Source organism: Aethina tumida, chromosome 5 (genome assembly GCF_024364675.1).
Source record: "Aethina tumida isolate Nest 87 chromosome 5, icAetTumi1.1, whole genome shotgun sequence".
Lineage (NCBI taxonomy): Eukaryota > Metazoa > Arthropoda > Insecta > Coleoptera > Nitidulidae > Aethina > Aethina tumida.
Genome location: NC_065439.1, coordinates 15,511,360 through 15,529,700, shown reverse-complemented (window position 1 = coordinate 15,529,700; position 18,341 = coordinate 15,511,360). Strand labels below are relative to the sequence as shown.

The window sequence follows — 18,341 nt, the reverse complement described above, 5'->3', positions numbered from 1 at the left end:
CACCAATGAAAAAATTATCAGCTATGAGGAATGAACCTTTAAAAAGGAGCTTCATGAAATGAGCTTCATCAAAAAGTGAGACAAATGAATTCCTCTTAAATTATGTGAGATTAATAAAAATGGACGTTTGGCAATTGCCTTGCACTCAATGCAAATGAGCCTTTTATGGAATGCATTGTTACTTTGCACAATCTACTGAAGCACGTAAATCTTCACGGTTTAATATGTTAAATGTCTCATTCACCACATAGTGCAGATATTTTTTGATAGACAATTATTTATTGTTATTGTGCAGATTTTTAAAGGTTGTATAGTAATTCTCTGTTATAGTGATAAATATTTTGTTGTTTTGTTATTTTAAAGATAAACTTTAAAAACGTAAATTACGTTTCCCTTTAAAATCTTTTACTGTTAATGCTATTTATTTAGAAATTTTCAGAAGTTATATCTGATTATTTTATTTCATTATTTAATGGCAAAGCAATACAATATTAAAAATTGATTGTAAACATTTTATATACTTAAATAAAACTGCAAAAACAATAAAGAGTACACGTTTTAAAATGATTGATTATAATGATGAATATTTTGTTGATTGATTGATTCAATTAAATAGATATTTTTATATATAATCCCATATAAATTACCATTCCATATTCACGGTTTCTGTATTCGCGGCATATTTACGGAACATGTAACCCACGAATAAAGAACTTTTCCTATATTTAAATAAAACAGTACAAACAGCAAAGAGTACATGTAGTGTAATTTTTTGGGAATCCAGGAAGAATTATAATTATTTATTTTTACTTTTTTAATGATTTTTCAGGAAATTAGTATTAGTAAAAAATAAAAATCCAAAAAGTTATTAAAGTGAAACTATGTAATTGAATCAGTATAAATTTAATCGTATGGATTTTATCCTCTAAATTTTAAGTGTATGGAGATTGATCGTATGGAATTTGGTTCTATGGAAAATGATCATATGGATTTAGATCGTATGGAAAATGATCGTATGGATTTTGGTCGTACGGAAAATGATCGTATGGATTTTAATCGTATGGATTTTGATCGTATGGAAAATGATCGTATGGATTCTGATCGTATGGAAAATGACCATGTGGATTTTGACCGTACGAATTTTTATCGTATGGAAAATGATCGTACGGATTTTAATCGCATGCAAAATGATCGTAAGGAATTTGATCGTATGGAATTAGGTCACTTTACGTTTTTAGTAATTTCTCACGTTTTTAATGAATTTTTGAGATTTTAGTAGTTTTTTACATTTTTAGTAAATTTTTACGTTTTTCGTAACATCGCTATATTTATATATAAAATAAATATGATTTTGATGTTTAATAAATGTTTAAACAACGTTAATGCGCAAGCAAATGGTATAATTACAACTACATCCAAAAGGTAATTAATTTTATGTTTTCAAATATCTTATCCTAATTCATTTGAATATTTTAATTAAGTTTTTTGAACGCATCCACCATTTTTACAAATGTTGTTAAAAATGGCGAATGCGCAGCAATCGAATAATTAATTACTGTTAAACAAATTCTAAGAATAATTTGATTATATTAAAAGTAATTTATTTTATCTGCTATTAAATCCATTTGTAACAGGTACCATTTAATTTTTTTTTTAATTAATCAGTAAAGTAACCTTTAAAATACTATAAAAAACATGATTTTGATGTTTAATAAATGTTTAAACATCGTGAATGAGCAAACAAATTGTATGATTACAACTACATCTAAAAGGCAATTAATTTTCCTTTTTCAAATATCTTATCCTATTCTTATTCATTTGAATATTTTAATTAAGTTTTTTGTTTCGCATCCACCATTTTTACAACAGTTGTTAAAATGGCGAATGCGCAACCAATCCAATAATTAGTTACTATTAAACAAATTCATAAAGAATAAGTTGATTACATTAAAAGTAATTTATTTTATCCACTGTTAGATCCATTTTTAATAGGTACTATTTGATTATAATGCCAATTAAAGAAAGGTTATTTTAAAGAAAAACTTAAAGAACTTAAATTAGCTTTCTCTTTAAAATCTTGTAATTTTATTGTTTATTTTGTTTATTTAGAAATTCCTAAAAATTTATATCTGTTAATTTTATTTTTCATTTAATGGCAAGGCATTAAAAATATTAAAAATGATAGATAGGTAGAATTAGTTTACCAATTGTAAACGTTGATATATTTAAATAAAACAACAAAGTACAGTAAAATTTGAAAGCATAACAAACAATTTTTCCTTGTTTGTCATAATTTTTTTATTAAATTTAAAAAAAAATCTTTCACCATTGTCCTGTATTATTTCCCTAAAATGATGTTGTACACATTCAATAAAAAATACATGAAAAATAATATTTATGTTTGCCTATTTCATTTTCTTGCCCATAATGGAAGACATTTTTGGCTTCCCTTTTCGTAACATCCTTCACAAGCGCTTAAATCAATTACCCCCCAATGTAATTTATCGAATTTAAAGTGGGTAAATATTGGTATTTCGTTGGCGGGTTATTTAATGGCTTTCATCGAACAAACAACTTTCCACTCCCGACCATCGACAACTTTTCCCTCTTCCACAGTCGCCGACAATTAAGTTGGCACCGATTTCAGCGTCGAGTTGTAAACACCACTCTAATTGGACTGTTCCATATTAATTATTGCCATTACGTTCGTGGCACACTTTACTACACGGACTTCCGCAATTTCGTGCACGGGCCAAATTCCAGCAATTATTTGTTTGTCCGTTTTTTTGTTGTTTCATTAAGCGCGGCTTTCCGGCTATATATTTAAGTCGGACGGCCGAGTATTTTTCACCGATGCGCCGCGAGGGTGAATACGATCATCCGATCGGATTCCAAGTGATTAATGGACTGCGAAAGTTGCGAGAGAAGTTCAGCGAAAATCACGTAGTGTATCGATGAAAGTTTCCCCGAGGTCGGGAAGTCCAATAACCGGATCGGATATTTCGGATATTGCAAGTTGGACGACCGGATTGTCGGCAGGTAAACCGATTCCGGATTGAAAAATTTGATTTGAAAACTTCCAACGACCACCGCGAAACTTCCGCACTTCCACTTGCAGACGGTGATTAATAAAACTTAATGGAAGCCTTACCTGAAGAGGGACTGGGGCCGTACGGGATTGGGCAAGGTCACCAGGGTGGGATGCAGGGGGGCGGCGTCCAGCGCCCGCCACAGCTCGGGGCGGCGGAGCGCCGTGGCCGAGGCGGCGTCCGCCATCACCGTGAACGTGTGCCAGTGTGCCTGCAGCAGCAGCCCTCTGATTGCCGCCACCACCTCGCGACTCGTCGGCGCCAGGTGCACCTCCAAACCGCGGGACTCCTGCTTGAAAAAAAAGAGAATACTTTTCTTAAGCTTCTTCTTTTTAATTAGATATAACGTTTTATGTTGAACAAACTTGCCAAAAGTATTTGCATTGCCTAACTTTCCTCGCAATTGAATTATCCTAGTTGAAAGAAAGGAGAATAATTTTCGAATCTACTCCAATTAGATAATGCCCTAATTAGAGTAAACTTCACGAATGTATTTGCATAGTTAAAACAATGCATATAGTTCGTCCAACTTTCCTCCAATTAAACTCCCCACAAACAACGGAATTTATAGTCGGAAAAAGTAGCCGGACAAAAAAAAGCTTTGTTGTATTCCACTTAACCCGAATTACTGTAAACAAATCGACGAGCCACCGAAAACTACTCGTTTTGTGAACGTCATCCTCAGCTGCAACTTTATTGGCCGGAATAACGCCGCATTCAAAAACTTCTAATCGGATTTATCCTGCGGGAGTTCAGACCTTTAATTAAAAACTGTAAAGGCAACACAATACCCGCAAAACCTCATAACGTCAATTGTCCGACGACTGAAAGTAGGACTCGTTGTTTTTTGGGGGCCGTGGAGGAAACTGAGGGGCTTAGATTGATTTTCCGTGCATTAAGAGTGAAACTTGTAAACATCTATTCATCAGACTTGCTGAATCAGGCTCCTGAAACGTTCGGTGGCGCTTCGAGTGCCTTGAAAAATCCTCCCTTATTGATGCTAGGCTTTTAAAACAATTCCAGTCAATTATTAATTTCCCCGTAAGTTGGACAATAACCTCAAATTATTTATACTAATTGTAAAAAAACGCAAGAAAGGATTAAAATTTGATATCAATCGAAAAACGTATTGTCGGTTTTTTGTTCTTTTTTCTTCATATCTTTAAGGTATTCAAACAGTAAACAGTGGAATGAAGAGGGCAGAAGAGGTAGAGCAAGGGGTTCCGGAAGACTCAGAGCTACCGCAGAGCCACAAGACCGTCATCTTTGATTATTGGCCCTAAGAGACAGGATGAGTTCGACGCGGATGATGGCTGATGAATTTAGACCAATTGATATTCGATCTGTTTACCTCAGTATAAGACCCTCTGAGCTACGGATTTATCGCCCATTTTTGGACTTACTTCTACTACCAAACCAACGTAGTGACTGGTGTATGAACGTCAACGTCAATGGAATCTAAAGAATCTAAAGAATCTAAAGAATCTAAAGAATCTAAAGAATCTAAAGAATCTAAAGAATCTAAAGAATCTAAAGAATCTAAAGAATCTAAAGAATCTAAAGAATCTAAAGAATCTAAAGAATCTAAAGAATCTAAAGAATCTAAAGAATCTAAAGAATCTAAAGAATCTAAAGAATCTAAAGAATCTAAAGAATCTAAAGAATCTAAAGAATCTAAAGAATCTAAAGAATCTAAAGAATCTAAAGAAAGAATCTAAAGAATCTAAAGAATCTAAAGAATCTAAAGAATCTAAAGAATCTAAAGAATCTAAAGAATCTAAAGAATCTAAAGAATCTAAAGAATCTAAAGAATCTAAAGAATCTAAAGAATCTAAAGAATCTAAAGAATCTAAAGAATCTAAAGAATCTAAAGAATCTAAAGAATCTAAAGAATCTAAAGAATCTAAAGAATCTAAAGAATCTAAAGAATCTAAAGAATCTAAAGAATCTAAAGAATCTAAAGAATCTAAAGAATCTAAAGAATCTAAAGAATCTAAAGAATCTAAAGAATCTAAAGAATCTAAAGAATCTAAAGAATCTAAAGAATCTAAAGAATCTAAAGAATCTAAAGAATCTAAAGAATCTAAAGAATCTAAAGAATCTAAAGAATCTAAAGAATCTAAAGAATCTAAAGAATCTAAAGAATCTAAAGAATCTAAAGAATCTAAAGAATCTAAATAATCTAAAGAATCTAAAGAATTTAAAGAATCTAAAAAATCTAAATAATCCAAAAAATTGTGTTTAGTGATGAATTACGCTTTTGCTTTTACATACACGATGGTCATATGTTAGTAAGACGGTGATGTGGAGAAAGGGGTGACCCTCGCTTTGCTATGTAATGTCATAAAACTATGAGTTGAATGGTACGGAGTGCTATTGTTTATAGTAGCAGGTCACCTTCAGTCTTTATTAGTGGCAATATAACGTACCAACGATATGAGGATGACGGTTTGGAGCCTTATTTTCATCCCTACATACGTAGACATCTCTGACTAATTTTTCAGCAAGATATTGCCCGTCTACATATTGGCAGGAATACATCAAACTTCCTGGAAGTCTCCCATGTGAATTTACTGCCTTAGCTACACAGATCTTGAGACCTTTCTTCAATCGAAAATGTGAGGGATATGATGGGATGACGCTTAAGGAATTACAGCGCCCTCCACCGACTCTTAATGAACTAAGACATCAGATTCAGTTCATGTGGGATGAGATACCACAAGAAAATGTCGATAATCTCATTAGATCGATGCCCCGACGCATCAATGAGTACCTTGATCAAACAGGGGTTCGACCCATTATTGGCTTCTGAGAATTAATGCTTTAAGTTTTTTGTTTAATTTATTCAATTATTATTCACTAATAGGTTAGTATATTTCTAGAAAAAAATTTGGAATAAATGAATTACATCTGGGTGTTGCGCAGTATAATTATTAGATACTCACAACGGCTCCGAAGGTGGGAATGAAGTCCTCCTCAGGTCCTCTGGCCCAGAGGACGGGCACGCGACAAGTGGCCGAGGCCAGGGCGACGGTGAACGAGGCGGGCGACGCCCCGATGACCAGGATCGCCACCACGTGCTTGCCCTGGAACCTGCGACAAACCGTTTCCAGTAAATCGGCGCTGAAGCTGCCGTTCTCCGGCAAGTCGATGGCCAGAGTCTCGAGGGTGACGTTGAACGTGAGGGAGCCGCGCCGGCCGGCCAGGTACGACTGGGTGATGTTGCTAAGGGTGCGATTGAAGGCGCGTCCGTAAACTGGGTTGCCGCCCGACGCCGCGATCGCAAGGTACATTTTCGAGCGGTATGCGGCGCCCGACTGGTGTCCTTCCTGCAACAACAGACTCTGGTGTTTGGTACTGTGGTGGTTTTAATTAAAATGAGTGAGGGCTTACGCATTTCACTTGGATGAGGAGCAGCGCGAACTGGACGAGGATCAACTTGCAGCATGCGTCTTCTCTGAAGTTCAGGATCATCTTCACTTATCGATTCGTCCTCGGGGCGATGTTCTTGCGGGCTGGGGGTCTACCGAAAAGTTATGGTTGGCGTGCGAGCAGTTGTAACGATAACAGTGGGGAATGTGGCGGCGGCGGATCTCAGCAGCGGTGGCGACAGCGGCGTCGCCGGGTCATGCCCGCACCGAGCGTCTGGCGGAAGGGCGGGCGCCGCCCGCAACAGCGCTTGTCATTATCGTGTCCAGGTCGATTATCAGGATCAACGACTTTGACATCTTATGGCACTTCCTATTTTTGTGGTCAGTCTAAGTCTTCTGCCTGGATTTATTTTTTAAATTTGCTTGCTTTTTTTGTTTAGATAAATATGATTTGTTTAGAGTTTTTATTATTGCTTTAGTTACGGCTAATTAAGGCTTATAGGTATGTTATTTAAATTTTACTTTATTATATTTGGGTTTGTTCCATTTGAGACGAATCATGTTCCCTGGAAGAGGTCGCTTATCTCTAGTTTCACCATCTGTAAACAAACAAAAATGTCATAAAGGACGTTAGTCAATTGTAAATCTTGAAATTCACTCGTTTCAGAGTTTGAAAGCACAAATAAACAATTTTGCGTCATAATCTGTGTTCTCCAGTTATGCCGGAATCATTTCAAACAATAAGTGGATTTTAATGTTTCCACAGCAGATTCAGGAAAACCCTCATTTATATTTAATTTGCCTCATACAATTAATTGTATTGTATTAGGTCCATTTAATCCCCTGTTAGGGTCCACAGAAATTCCAGCCACAATCCACCAGGACGTTTATTACGGGCCTTTGTTGTATTTTAACTGGAACATTTTTTCCTCCGGACGTTTTATTAACTTCGCACACTGATGCAACTATATAATTTTCGAACAAACTCCAACAATAAAAATGCCGACGAACTCCACAAACTTTGCCCCAGAAGTTGTCCGTCCAAGTGTAAAATTAACAAAAAAAACTTTTGCAAAAATGACTTATCCCAAAACTACTGACCAACATCAATAAATATAGTAAAAATTTGGGGCACGAGACGTTTGTGGCACAGATTTTTCGTGGCGAGATAATTCGATCTCGCAGCATCCCTCCTCGGGGACTCGGAGATAAAATCAATTCAAATTCAGCCCCAGTTTCGGGGTGGTGCGGGAACACGACGTAAACGTCGTGTTTACTGATCTCGGACAAAAATTGTCTTTACGCGCCTCTGGATTTGACAGAAATTAATTCGAGTTGACGTAGATAAAGTTCAATGTCGACTTTATCTTAGCCTATTGCGCTTTAGTACGGTCCATTGTTATCGGCATCGATCTCCGGATGGTTTTTTAATTTTTGCGGGGTGGCTGAAAGTTTGACCGTTCCGTTGGGGTAATTACCATTAGGCGGGGCCGTAAATTTTAATAATTACTTTCGTAATGAAAGAAACATTTCTGGGTTATGACTGGGGCTATTAAAAAATCCTTTCCCCCTTTCAAACTGCAATAATATCCGAGACTCGGAACTTTTTAATTATCAAAAAAAGCTTTCGTTTTAATCCACGCCCATTATGGGGGGAATCGATGGTTGTTTAAACCCCGTTGCGACAATAAAACAAACACACTGATTTGTAACAGAAACGTTTCTTTTATGAGATAAATCGAGTTTGACCCTTTTCGGGTTACGTGAAATAAACGTTATGGCGACCGTCTAGATTTTATCCCGGGCTCGGACATAATTTACATAATTTTCCCAGTTGCAATCTGTCCCGTTTCCGAGTTCGCTTTTCCATTCAGCATTCCATAATTAAGACCCGAGCTGCGATTCATATCGGGTTGTTTCCTTTTTAAAAATAGACATTCTGCAGTCAGTGAAGGAGTTTCGACGGCGGTAATTAAGACCGAGTAAATTTCATTAGCAAGTTTGCTGGCGAAAAAGTCCGGGGTGAAGTCTCAATTAAAAAAACTGAGCCGGAATTTTCGTTTATTAACACACAATTGATCCGGGTAATTTTTAATTAAATTTTAAGGTAATTTTGTTTAGGAATTAGGTGTGAAAAATGATGGGAACGATGAAATTCGTGATTAAAGGTTCTCAGTCTGAATTGGCAATTTTAAAGATTTATTTAAGTATTTTTTGTAGTGGGTAATTGATGGTGAATGCTTTCAATTGCAGACATGTTATTTATTTGAATAATTTTCTCCATTTATCACATTGGAAGTTAAGTTTAATAATACCTATTTTTTGCTTTATATCTACAATAAATCATTGTAACTTTTAAATGCCACAAAAATATTTGGTTTTGGAAATGACGTTACAATGAATACAATTAAAATTATTATAATGAAATTTAGATTAAAAATATTGCCATCTATGAAAGAGTAGGTAAAACAATATCTTTTAACTTTTCTTCTAAAATGTTTCTATATTTAGGAAGTATTTAATTACTGGTTTCGAATATTATATTAAAATATTTCAAATCAAATTATTTTAATTAAAATCAGAATTAAAATATTACATTCTACAGAAATGGCGCAAAAATACCTCTTTCAATATTTGGAAAGTTTTTATTTACTGGTTTAGAAAGTTAGATTAAAATATTTCAAATCAATTATTTTAATTAAAATCAGAATAAAAATACTACCATCTACAGAAATAGCACAACAATCTCTTTTATTTTTTACTTCTACTAAAATAATTTCAATTTTTAGTAGAATTTAATTAATGAAAAAAATATTATAATATAGTATAATTATAGTATTAATTTATTTTTCCTCCAATATTTGATTTCTGAATTCATGATATTAAAATAATTTCAATTCAATTATTTTAATCAATCTAAAAACAAAAGTGTTGCTATCTCTGTTCGAGTAGATCCAACAATATAATATGAATTTTGATATATAATTTAACTCACAAAAACAATAGTAAAATACTTATTTTCATAATCCTTTTTTATTTTTAAAATGATGATTTGAATTTATAAGTATCTGAAACATTTTAGATTAGGTAGGTTATGACAATTATTTTTAATTTTTTTTATTAATTTTTATATTCTGTAGAATATTGTAAAAGTGAAATACATTACTTTTTACTTGTATTGTAAATTATTTCAATTCTAAAGAATAATTTGACTGTTGAAAATAAATTTGATTTCCTAAATCATGATATTAAAATAATTTCAATTTAATTATTTCAATCAATCTCAGAATGAGTGTTGCCATCTCTGTTAAAGTAGACCCTACAATACAATATGAATTTTGATATTTAATCTTAACTCATAAAAACAATAGTAAAATAATTATTTTCATGAACTTTTTATATTTTTAAAATTATCATTTGAATTTATTAGTATTCGAAACATTTTAAGTAAGCTTATAACAAATTTTAGATATTTTTTATTAATTTTATCTTATATGTAGAATTTTTTAAAAGTGAAATACTTTACTTTTTACTTCTACATAAGTTATTTCAATTCTGAAAAATTATTTGGTTGCTGAAAATAAATTTGATTTGCAAAATTGTGATATCAAAATAATTTCAATGTAATTATTTCAATCAATCTTAGAATGAAAGTGTTGCCATCTCTGTTAGAGTGGATCCAATAATACAACATGAATTTTGATTTTAATCTTAATTCACAAAAACAATAGTAAAATACTTATTTTCAAGTTTTTTATATTTTAAAAAGATGATTTGAATTTATTAGTATTTTAAATATTTTAGGTAAACTTATGACAAATTTTTTATCATTTTTATTAATTTTGACTTTTATATAGTATTTTTTAACAGTGAAATACTTTACTTCTTACTTCTAGCATAAATTATTTCAATTCTGAAGAATTATTTGATTGCCATCTATGTAAGAGTGGACACAACAAAACAATATGAATTTTGATATTTATTCTTAATCCACAAAAACTATTACTTTCATGACTTTTTAATATTTTTAAAATAACGATTTGAATTTATTGATTTTTGAAACATTTTAAGTAATTTTATAACAAATTTTTATAATTTTCATTAATTTTGACTTTTATATATTTTATTTATTACTTTTTATTACTAATTGTGTGTAATTTAATTGCGAGAAAAAACTTTTGATTTTCAAAATTATGACGTTAAAATAATTTCAATTAAAATTATTTTATGAAAGTAAAACAAAAGAATATAACAAAAAAACATAATGTCCGTGAAAATCATAAATAAATCCCGAATGAACGAACCATTTGATACATTAATACAATGAAAATACAAATTTAATTGGGTCAGTAGTCCTGAATGAAAAATTAACTAGACATAAATAATTGATTCGATAAATTTAACGAATTTAACGCCTCGCAATAATTAATCAACTCGTAAAACTTTATCGATAAGTTACCGGTGCCGTTCACCAACAACTTCCCACACAAATCTGAAACTATTTCTTTGATCAAAAATATAAATTGATGCGATTACAACTGTCGGGAAACTTGCTAAAAGTAAAATATAAAACATTGGACCGATATTTCACAAAAGACATTTATTTCCCACTTAATACACAGGAGACTGTGCGGAACTTTTCGCATCTCGAGGAAACTACCGAGTAAGAAAAAGATTTGAATCCGTGTAACTACAATTACAATCCGATAATCGGATTATATATCGTCCGGGTTTTCTCGGACGCCACAAAAGTTATAACTCTCTGTATCTCTTGTGTTTTTGTTTTTTGGGGCGCGGTCAACTTCTACATTGTTATACTCCACATGTCACGGCTTTTTGTTTGCGTCAATGTTGGGTGTCTTGGAACTTTGATTGATGATTTGTTTGTTAAATGTTGTGTTGTCAGTTCAGTCATGGTGGTGGTGTTTTAATTTAATAACGTCGGCTCTTGCTTACCTTAAACGTGCGATAGTTTATACATAAAAATCCGTCATAATGTTCCCCGAAACACTGCCAAAAATTGGTTGAACAGTTCCAACTCACGTACAGTTTACCAAACGAACCACTGTCATCCAAGAACCGAAGCCGACAACAACAAAAAGACCGATCCGCCGGGGGGCACGAACACGCGCGTCCTCAGAAACGAACGTGGGAATTTTCTATTTTTTATTTTTCCTATGGATGGGGACGAAAAAATCGACGAAAACTTTCTGATTTGGGGGGGACAGGAATAAAACTCGAGGTCCACTCACATCATACCGTACCGTGGTCGGTGGTCCGCCACAAGGCAGCAGATATGTGATGCGACCGATGTGCCGAGATCCGGTCGAGGCATGCCCGTCACTCGTGTGCCTGCGGAGTGACGGAAAACCGGTCAGCGAAAGGAAAATTCGGGCGGTGCGCGCGCGCAAACGCCGAATCGATGGGACCCATCCCATGTCGCCGCCGCCACCGCCGCCGCCGCTGCCGCTGCCGCCGCCGGTTTCGCCTCTTTCTTTACGCCGCTTTTGTTCGGGACTAGTGGATTAATACGGCCATCGGACCGCTCCGGTCCTCAACACTCTTCCTTCAAGGACGCTTCTTTCGGGACACACTTTTCCGGACGATTCTATCATTGCCAAGCGGGATCTTGTTGATAAATCGGCGTGCCAACATGTTTTGTACGATTTAATATGAGCCAACTCTTATATTTTTTGATATTATTATGAAATTCAAAATTTTTCCATTAATACTTTTTCCGAACAAAATTTTATGGGAGTTTTTTTTTTTTGGACATACTTTGTTAATCAATATAATATCAATAAATTTGAGAACGGGAAAGTCGTATAACATTTAATAAGTATAATTAAATTCAATTAACATTTCTGATGTACTCCAAAATTTCTTCCAACAATTCCTCTGTTTAATTATTTCAACTAATATTTATTTCAGGCCACACTTTTCCAACGTTTCTGTTACAGCTAATAAATATTGGTAATAAAATTATGAGCTGAAAAGTTATGTAATATTTAATATACACCAAATATGTATTCAAGAAGTCCTCTGTTTAATATTATTATAAAACTCAAGTGATATTTATTTCAAAACTCACTTTTATAACGTTTCTAACAATGCTAATCAACATATTGTTAATAAATCAAAGAAGTGACAAGTCGTATAACACTTAATAAATTCAAAAGTTACCTCCAACAACTACTCTGTTGAATATTACAATCAATTTCAACTAATAGTTCTTTCACGACACACTTTTCCAACGTTTCTGTCACTGTTAATAATACATTGGTAATGAAACAGTGAGCTGAAAAGTTATATAACATTTAATAAACGTCAAATAAGGATTCAAGAAGTCCTCTGTTTAATGTTATTATAAAACTTTAATGGTATTTCTTTCAAAACATACTTTTCCAGCGTTTCTAAGAATGCTAATCAAGATATTGTTAATGAATCAAAGAAGTGGCAAGTCGTATAACACTTAATAAGTTCAAAAGTTGCCTTTATCAATTCCTGTTTAATTATAATCAATTTCAACTAATATTTCTTTCAGGACACACTTTTCCAACGAGTCTACCAATGCTAATCAAGATATTGCTAACAAATTAGAGAACTGAAAAGTTGTATAACACTTAATAAGATCCAAAGTTGCCTTTATCAATTCCTGTTTAATTATAATCAATTTCAACTAATATTTCTTTCAGGACACACTTTTCCTACGTTTCTGTCACTGTTAATAATAGATTGGTAATGAAACAGTGAGCTGAAAAGTTATAACATTTAATAAACGTCAAATAAGGATTCAAGAAGTCCTCTGTTTAATGTTATTATAAAACTCAAGTGACCTTTGTTTCAAGACACACTTTTCCAACGTTTCTACCAATGCTTATTAAGGTATTATTAATGAATTAGAGAACTGAAAAGTCGTATAACACTTAAAAAGGTTCAAAGTTGCCTCCAACAACTCCTCTGTTTAATATTACAATCAATTTCAACTAATATTTCTTTCACGGCACACTTTTCCTACGTTTCTGTTACTGTTAATAATAGATTGGTAATGAAACAGTTAGCTGAAAAGTTATATAACATTTAATAAACGTCAAATAAGGATTAAAGAAGTCCTCTGTTTAATGTTATTATAAGACTTTAATGGTATTTCTTTCAAAACATACTTTTCCAGCGTTTCTAAGAATGCTAATCAAGATATTGTTAATGAATCAAAGAAGTGGCAAGTCGTATAACACTTAATAAGTTCAAAAGTTGCCTTTATCAATTCCTGTTTAATTATAATCAATTTCAACTAATATTTCTTTCAGGACACACTTTTCCAACGAGTCTACCAATGCTAATCAAGATATTGCTAACGAATTAGAGAACTGAAAAGTTGTATAACACTTAACAAGGTTCAAAGTTGCCTCCAACTACTCCTCTGTTTAATATTACAATCAATTTCAACTAATATTTCTTTCACCAAATATATATTCAAGAAGTATGTTTAATCTATACATATAAATAAAATTGGGGTGTCTGTTTATAATATTGAAATAATCTATATATATAAATAAAATTGGAGTATCTGTTTGTAATATTGAAATAACCGTTTTTACAATTTACATTTTTTATTTACAATAACATTTTTTACATTCTCTCTGTCTGTCTGTTTGTTCCGGCTAATCTCTGAAATGGCTGGACCGATTGATCATATGGATTTTGATCATATGGAAAATGATCGTATGGATTTTAATCGTATGGAAAATGATCGTATAGAATTTGATCCCATGGAAAATGATCACATAGATTTTAATCGTATGGAAAATGGTCGTATGGATTTTGCTCGTATGGAGAATGATCGTATGGATTTTGATTATATGGATTTTTATCGTATGGAGAATGATCATATGGATTTTGATCGTACGAATTTCCATCGTATGGAAAATGATCGTATGGAATTTGATCGTATGGAATTAGGTGAATTTACGTTTTTAATAATTTCTCACATTTTTATGAATTTTGAGATTTTAGTAGTTTTTTACGTTTTTAGTAAATTTTTACGTTTTTCGTAACATCGTTATATTTATATACATATATATATATATATATATATATATATATATATATATATATACTGTATATTACAACTGCTAATAATAATAAATTAGTACTTAATAAACACCAGATATAGATACAAGAAGTCATCTGTTTAATAATATTATAAAACTCAAGTTAGTTCAGGACACTCTTTCCCAACATTATTATTCAATATATTGTTACTGAATCCCTATAACATTTAATTACCTTCAAAAACTTAAGTGTATATTTAACAAAAATTTAAAGATTAAATTTTTTATTATACATAATATAAAATAAATATTATTAATATTAAAATGAAGTTATATCACTGGTGTGGGAAAACTTTAAACTAGTTATAAAGTCACAGTTGTGTTCCATTATAATGAAACAGATAATCGTAAACAGTGATGAGTTAAATAAGTCTAGGGACATTTCACCCCTCCTCACACAGTAGTTACCCCCGCAGCGAAACCGCACAAAAGATCATTCACGCTAACAAAAACCATTTGTGCATCTTTGCGGTTGATGTTATTCAATATGTTCGACTTTCAGATAATTTGCATTTTATGGTAAAAAGGAGGAAAAAGTCATTTCCTGTTACAAGACGTCACCTTTTTCCGCTGCGTGGACGGTTATTAATTGTGTTTTGATTATTTTATTTGCAAGACGACTGCGAGGGTGGCATCTGAATGAAAAGTGGGTGCGATTAAAGGACGAAAATAAATTTAATCGGGATAGTGATGTCTGTTGTGGTAAAATCTGAACGATTAATGTTTCGTTATTTTACTGTGGAGTGTAACAAGATAAATTAAGGGTTTTCGCTTTATTTTTTGTTAAATCATAGTGGACCGTTATTTATTAGTTACCTATTTTATCTGGGTTTCACTTAAAAAAAGGAACGGAGATTACGTAGACACTTTAAGACTCACCGTTGACGTAAATTATTACAGTGACTTTATTTCACCTTCATTTAAAATTGAAACGTCATTTTAACAAAGCTAATTCACCCATAATAAACCGTATAAAATTTCACTCAAGTGTTCGCATTTAACGTGCCTCGTTCAAAAGTGAATTTATAAACCCTGACAATCTCCCAAAAATGTGAAGAAAGCAGCCCCGAACATCCGTGTCGTTTCCGCAATGGATGCCCGGACATTTTTAAAGAGCATGCGAAATCCCCAACAAAAGAATAAATAAATATTTAATGTGTTTACGGGTGGCCCGGCAAAACCAACCCCAAGAACACTGTGACAAATTGATGAGCCACATGCACAACTGACTTTTCAAACATTTACCTAACACATTCGGGGATGATCATTGTGCAATATGGATATGTGTGTGAAGTGCGAAGTCAATTTCAAAGGTTTCGGATGTCTGACTGTATTTGTTCGATTTAAATGGGAACCCGACATAAACGGTCGCACTAAACGATTTATTGTCAATTGAGATCTTAAATTCGGAACGATGATACGTTTATTTATGCGTTTGTCGATCGTCCAATTACTGAATGTTTTATTTTAACTGGCTGACAATAGAACTTCGAGAAAATCAGAGTTTAGGAGTTGGATAAATTTAGTTAATATAATTTGCCAAAAACCATTACATTTTCTCGCTTATATATTTATAAATTCATAGATACAATTGTCCAATATTTCTATTTTCTGCTTCTAATAATGATAGTCTAGATATTTTTTGTATTCTAATATTCAAAACTTTGGTATTTCAATATAAAAAAATTTGAACATTAATTTATTTCGGTAATAAATATATGAATTCATATATAAACAATTACCCTATATTTTATTATTTGCTTGTGACTGATTAATTAGAAATTCAATTTTTGGAATAAGATAAATAAGTTACTTTCAAATTTAAAAAAATTATACAAATATTTTGATATAATTTTTATATTTTCTTATGAGTTTCTGAAAGATAATATTTATATATATATAATATATATATATATATATATATATATATATATATATATATATATATATATAATATGTATAATTAATTCAAATACATTTTTTATAGTTAATTAATTAATAATTAAGAAATAATTTTGGGCTTAAAAAATATTGAAATTCTGATGTTTTAAAAATTAAATAAGATTTAATTCAATAATTAATTTATGAAAACATTAATTGACAATTAGTCAATATTTTATTATTTTCTTGAGAACGATTAATAATAATTAATTCAAAATATTTCAGTTTTTGGAAAAGAGATTTTATTAATCGATTAATTAAATTAAAAAAAAATTGTTGTACCAATATTTTAAAATAATTTTTTATATTTCTGTAAATATTAATTAATTCAAGGACTTTTTTATACTTAATAAAACTTTATTAAGTAATAATTGTTTTAAAAAATTATAGAAAATTTAATAAAAATTAATAAATTTATGAATTATAATCAATATTTTATTATTTAGATAATATTTTATTATTTAGATAAATTATTTAACACGAATAAATTGCTTTGACAATTAAAAAATTTTGTTTTTTTATTGTTTGAATTATTGTTGAAAAATAAGATATTTTTTGTAGTTAATAACAAAACTTTATTAAATATAATTTTAGACATAAAAATGTTGGAATTATAATGTTTCAAAATAATATAGAAAATTTAATTCAGCAATAAATTTATGAATTTGTTAATTAACAATTAATCAATATTTTAATATTTACTTGTGATTAATAATACACAGACAGACACACAAAATTATCAGTATTTACATAAATTATTTTAATAATCAATAAATTGGTTTCACATGTACAAAATTTTGTTTTTCCATCATTTTGAAATAATTTTAATACTTTCTTGAATCACTAAAAAACAGAAAAATAAGATATTTTTGGCAGTTAATAAAAAGCAATAATTTTGGAAATAAAAAATATTGAAATTCTAAAAAAATAATTAAATAATTAGTTATAATTTTGGACATTATTTTAAAATAATTTCAATATTTTCTTGAATCACTGAAAAAGAGAAAAATAATTTATTTTTTGTAGTTAATAAAAAACCTTTACTACGTATAATTTTGAACATAAAAAATGTTGAATTTCGAATGTTTCAAAAATTATAGAAAATTTAATTCAGCAATAAATTTATAAATTCATTATCTAACCATTAATCAAAATTTTATTATTTTCTTATGACTAATTATAATAAGAGACACACAAAAATTTCGTTATTTAGATAAATTACTTTAATATGAATAAATTGCTTTGACAATTAAAAATTTTATTTTTTTATTATTTTAAAATAATTTCAATATTTTCTTGAATCACTAAAAAATAGAAAAATAAGATATTTTTTACAATTAATAAGAAAACTTAATAGTATAATTTTCAACATAAAAAATGTTGAAATTCTAATGTTTTAAAAATTTATAGAAAATTTAATTCAGCAATAAATTTAAAAATTCATTATCTAAAAATTAATCAATATTTTATTATTTTCCTATGACTAATTAATAATAACAGACACACAAAAATTTTAATATTTAAATAAATTATTTTAATATGAATAAATTACTTTGACAATTAAAAATTTTGTTTTTCTACTATTTTAAAATAATTTTAATATTTTCTTGAAACACTGAAAATTATAAAAATAAGATATTTTTTATAGTTAATAAAAAAAACTTAATAGTATAATTTTTGGAGATAAAAAATGTTGAAATTCTGTTTTAAAAAATTTATAGAAAATTTAATTAAGCAATAAATTTTTGAATTCATTAATTAACAATTAATCAATATTTTTTTATTTTCTTGTGACTAGTTAATAATAACAAACACACAAAAGCTTCATT

At 30.6% G+C, this 18,341-nt stretch overlaps 1 protein-coding gene across 4 annotated transcripts in view; it reads right to left on the bottom strand.

The window, feature by feature from the left end:
• Window positions 1-11,772, bottom strand: part of LOC109597115 (uncharacterized) — a 35,316-nt gene extending 23,544 nt beyond the window's left edge. For all 4 annotated transcript variants that reach the window (XM_049967084.1, XM_049967086.1, XM_049967085.1 and 1 more), the window contains exons 1-4: window positions 11,417-11,772; window positions 6,483-7,059; window positions 6,035-6,418; window positions 3,152-3,381 (exon numbers count right to left, since the gene is read on the bottom strand). In XM_049967084.1, the coding sequence (XP_049823041.1) occupies window positions 3,152-3,381; window positions 6,035-6,418; window positions 6,483-6,563 (695 nt within the window). In that variant the 5' untranslated portion in view covers window positions 6,564-7,059; window positions 11,417-11,772. The remainder of the gene's footprint in view (window positions 1-3,151; window positions 3,382-6,034; window positions 6,419-6,482; window positions 7,060-11,416) is intronic.
• Between the last annotated feature and the right edge of the window lie 6,569 nt (window positions 11,773-18,341).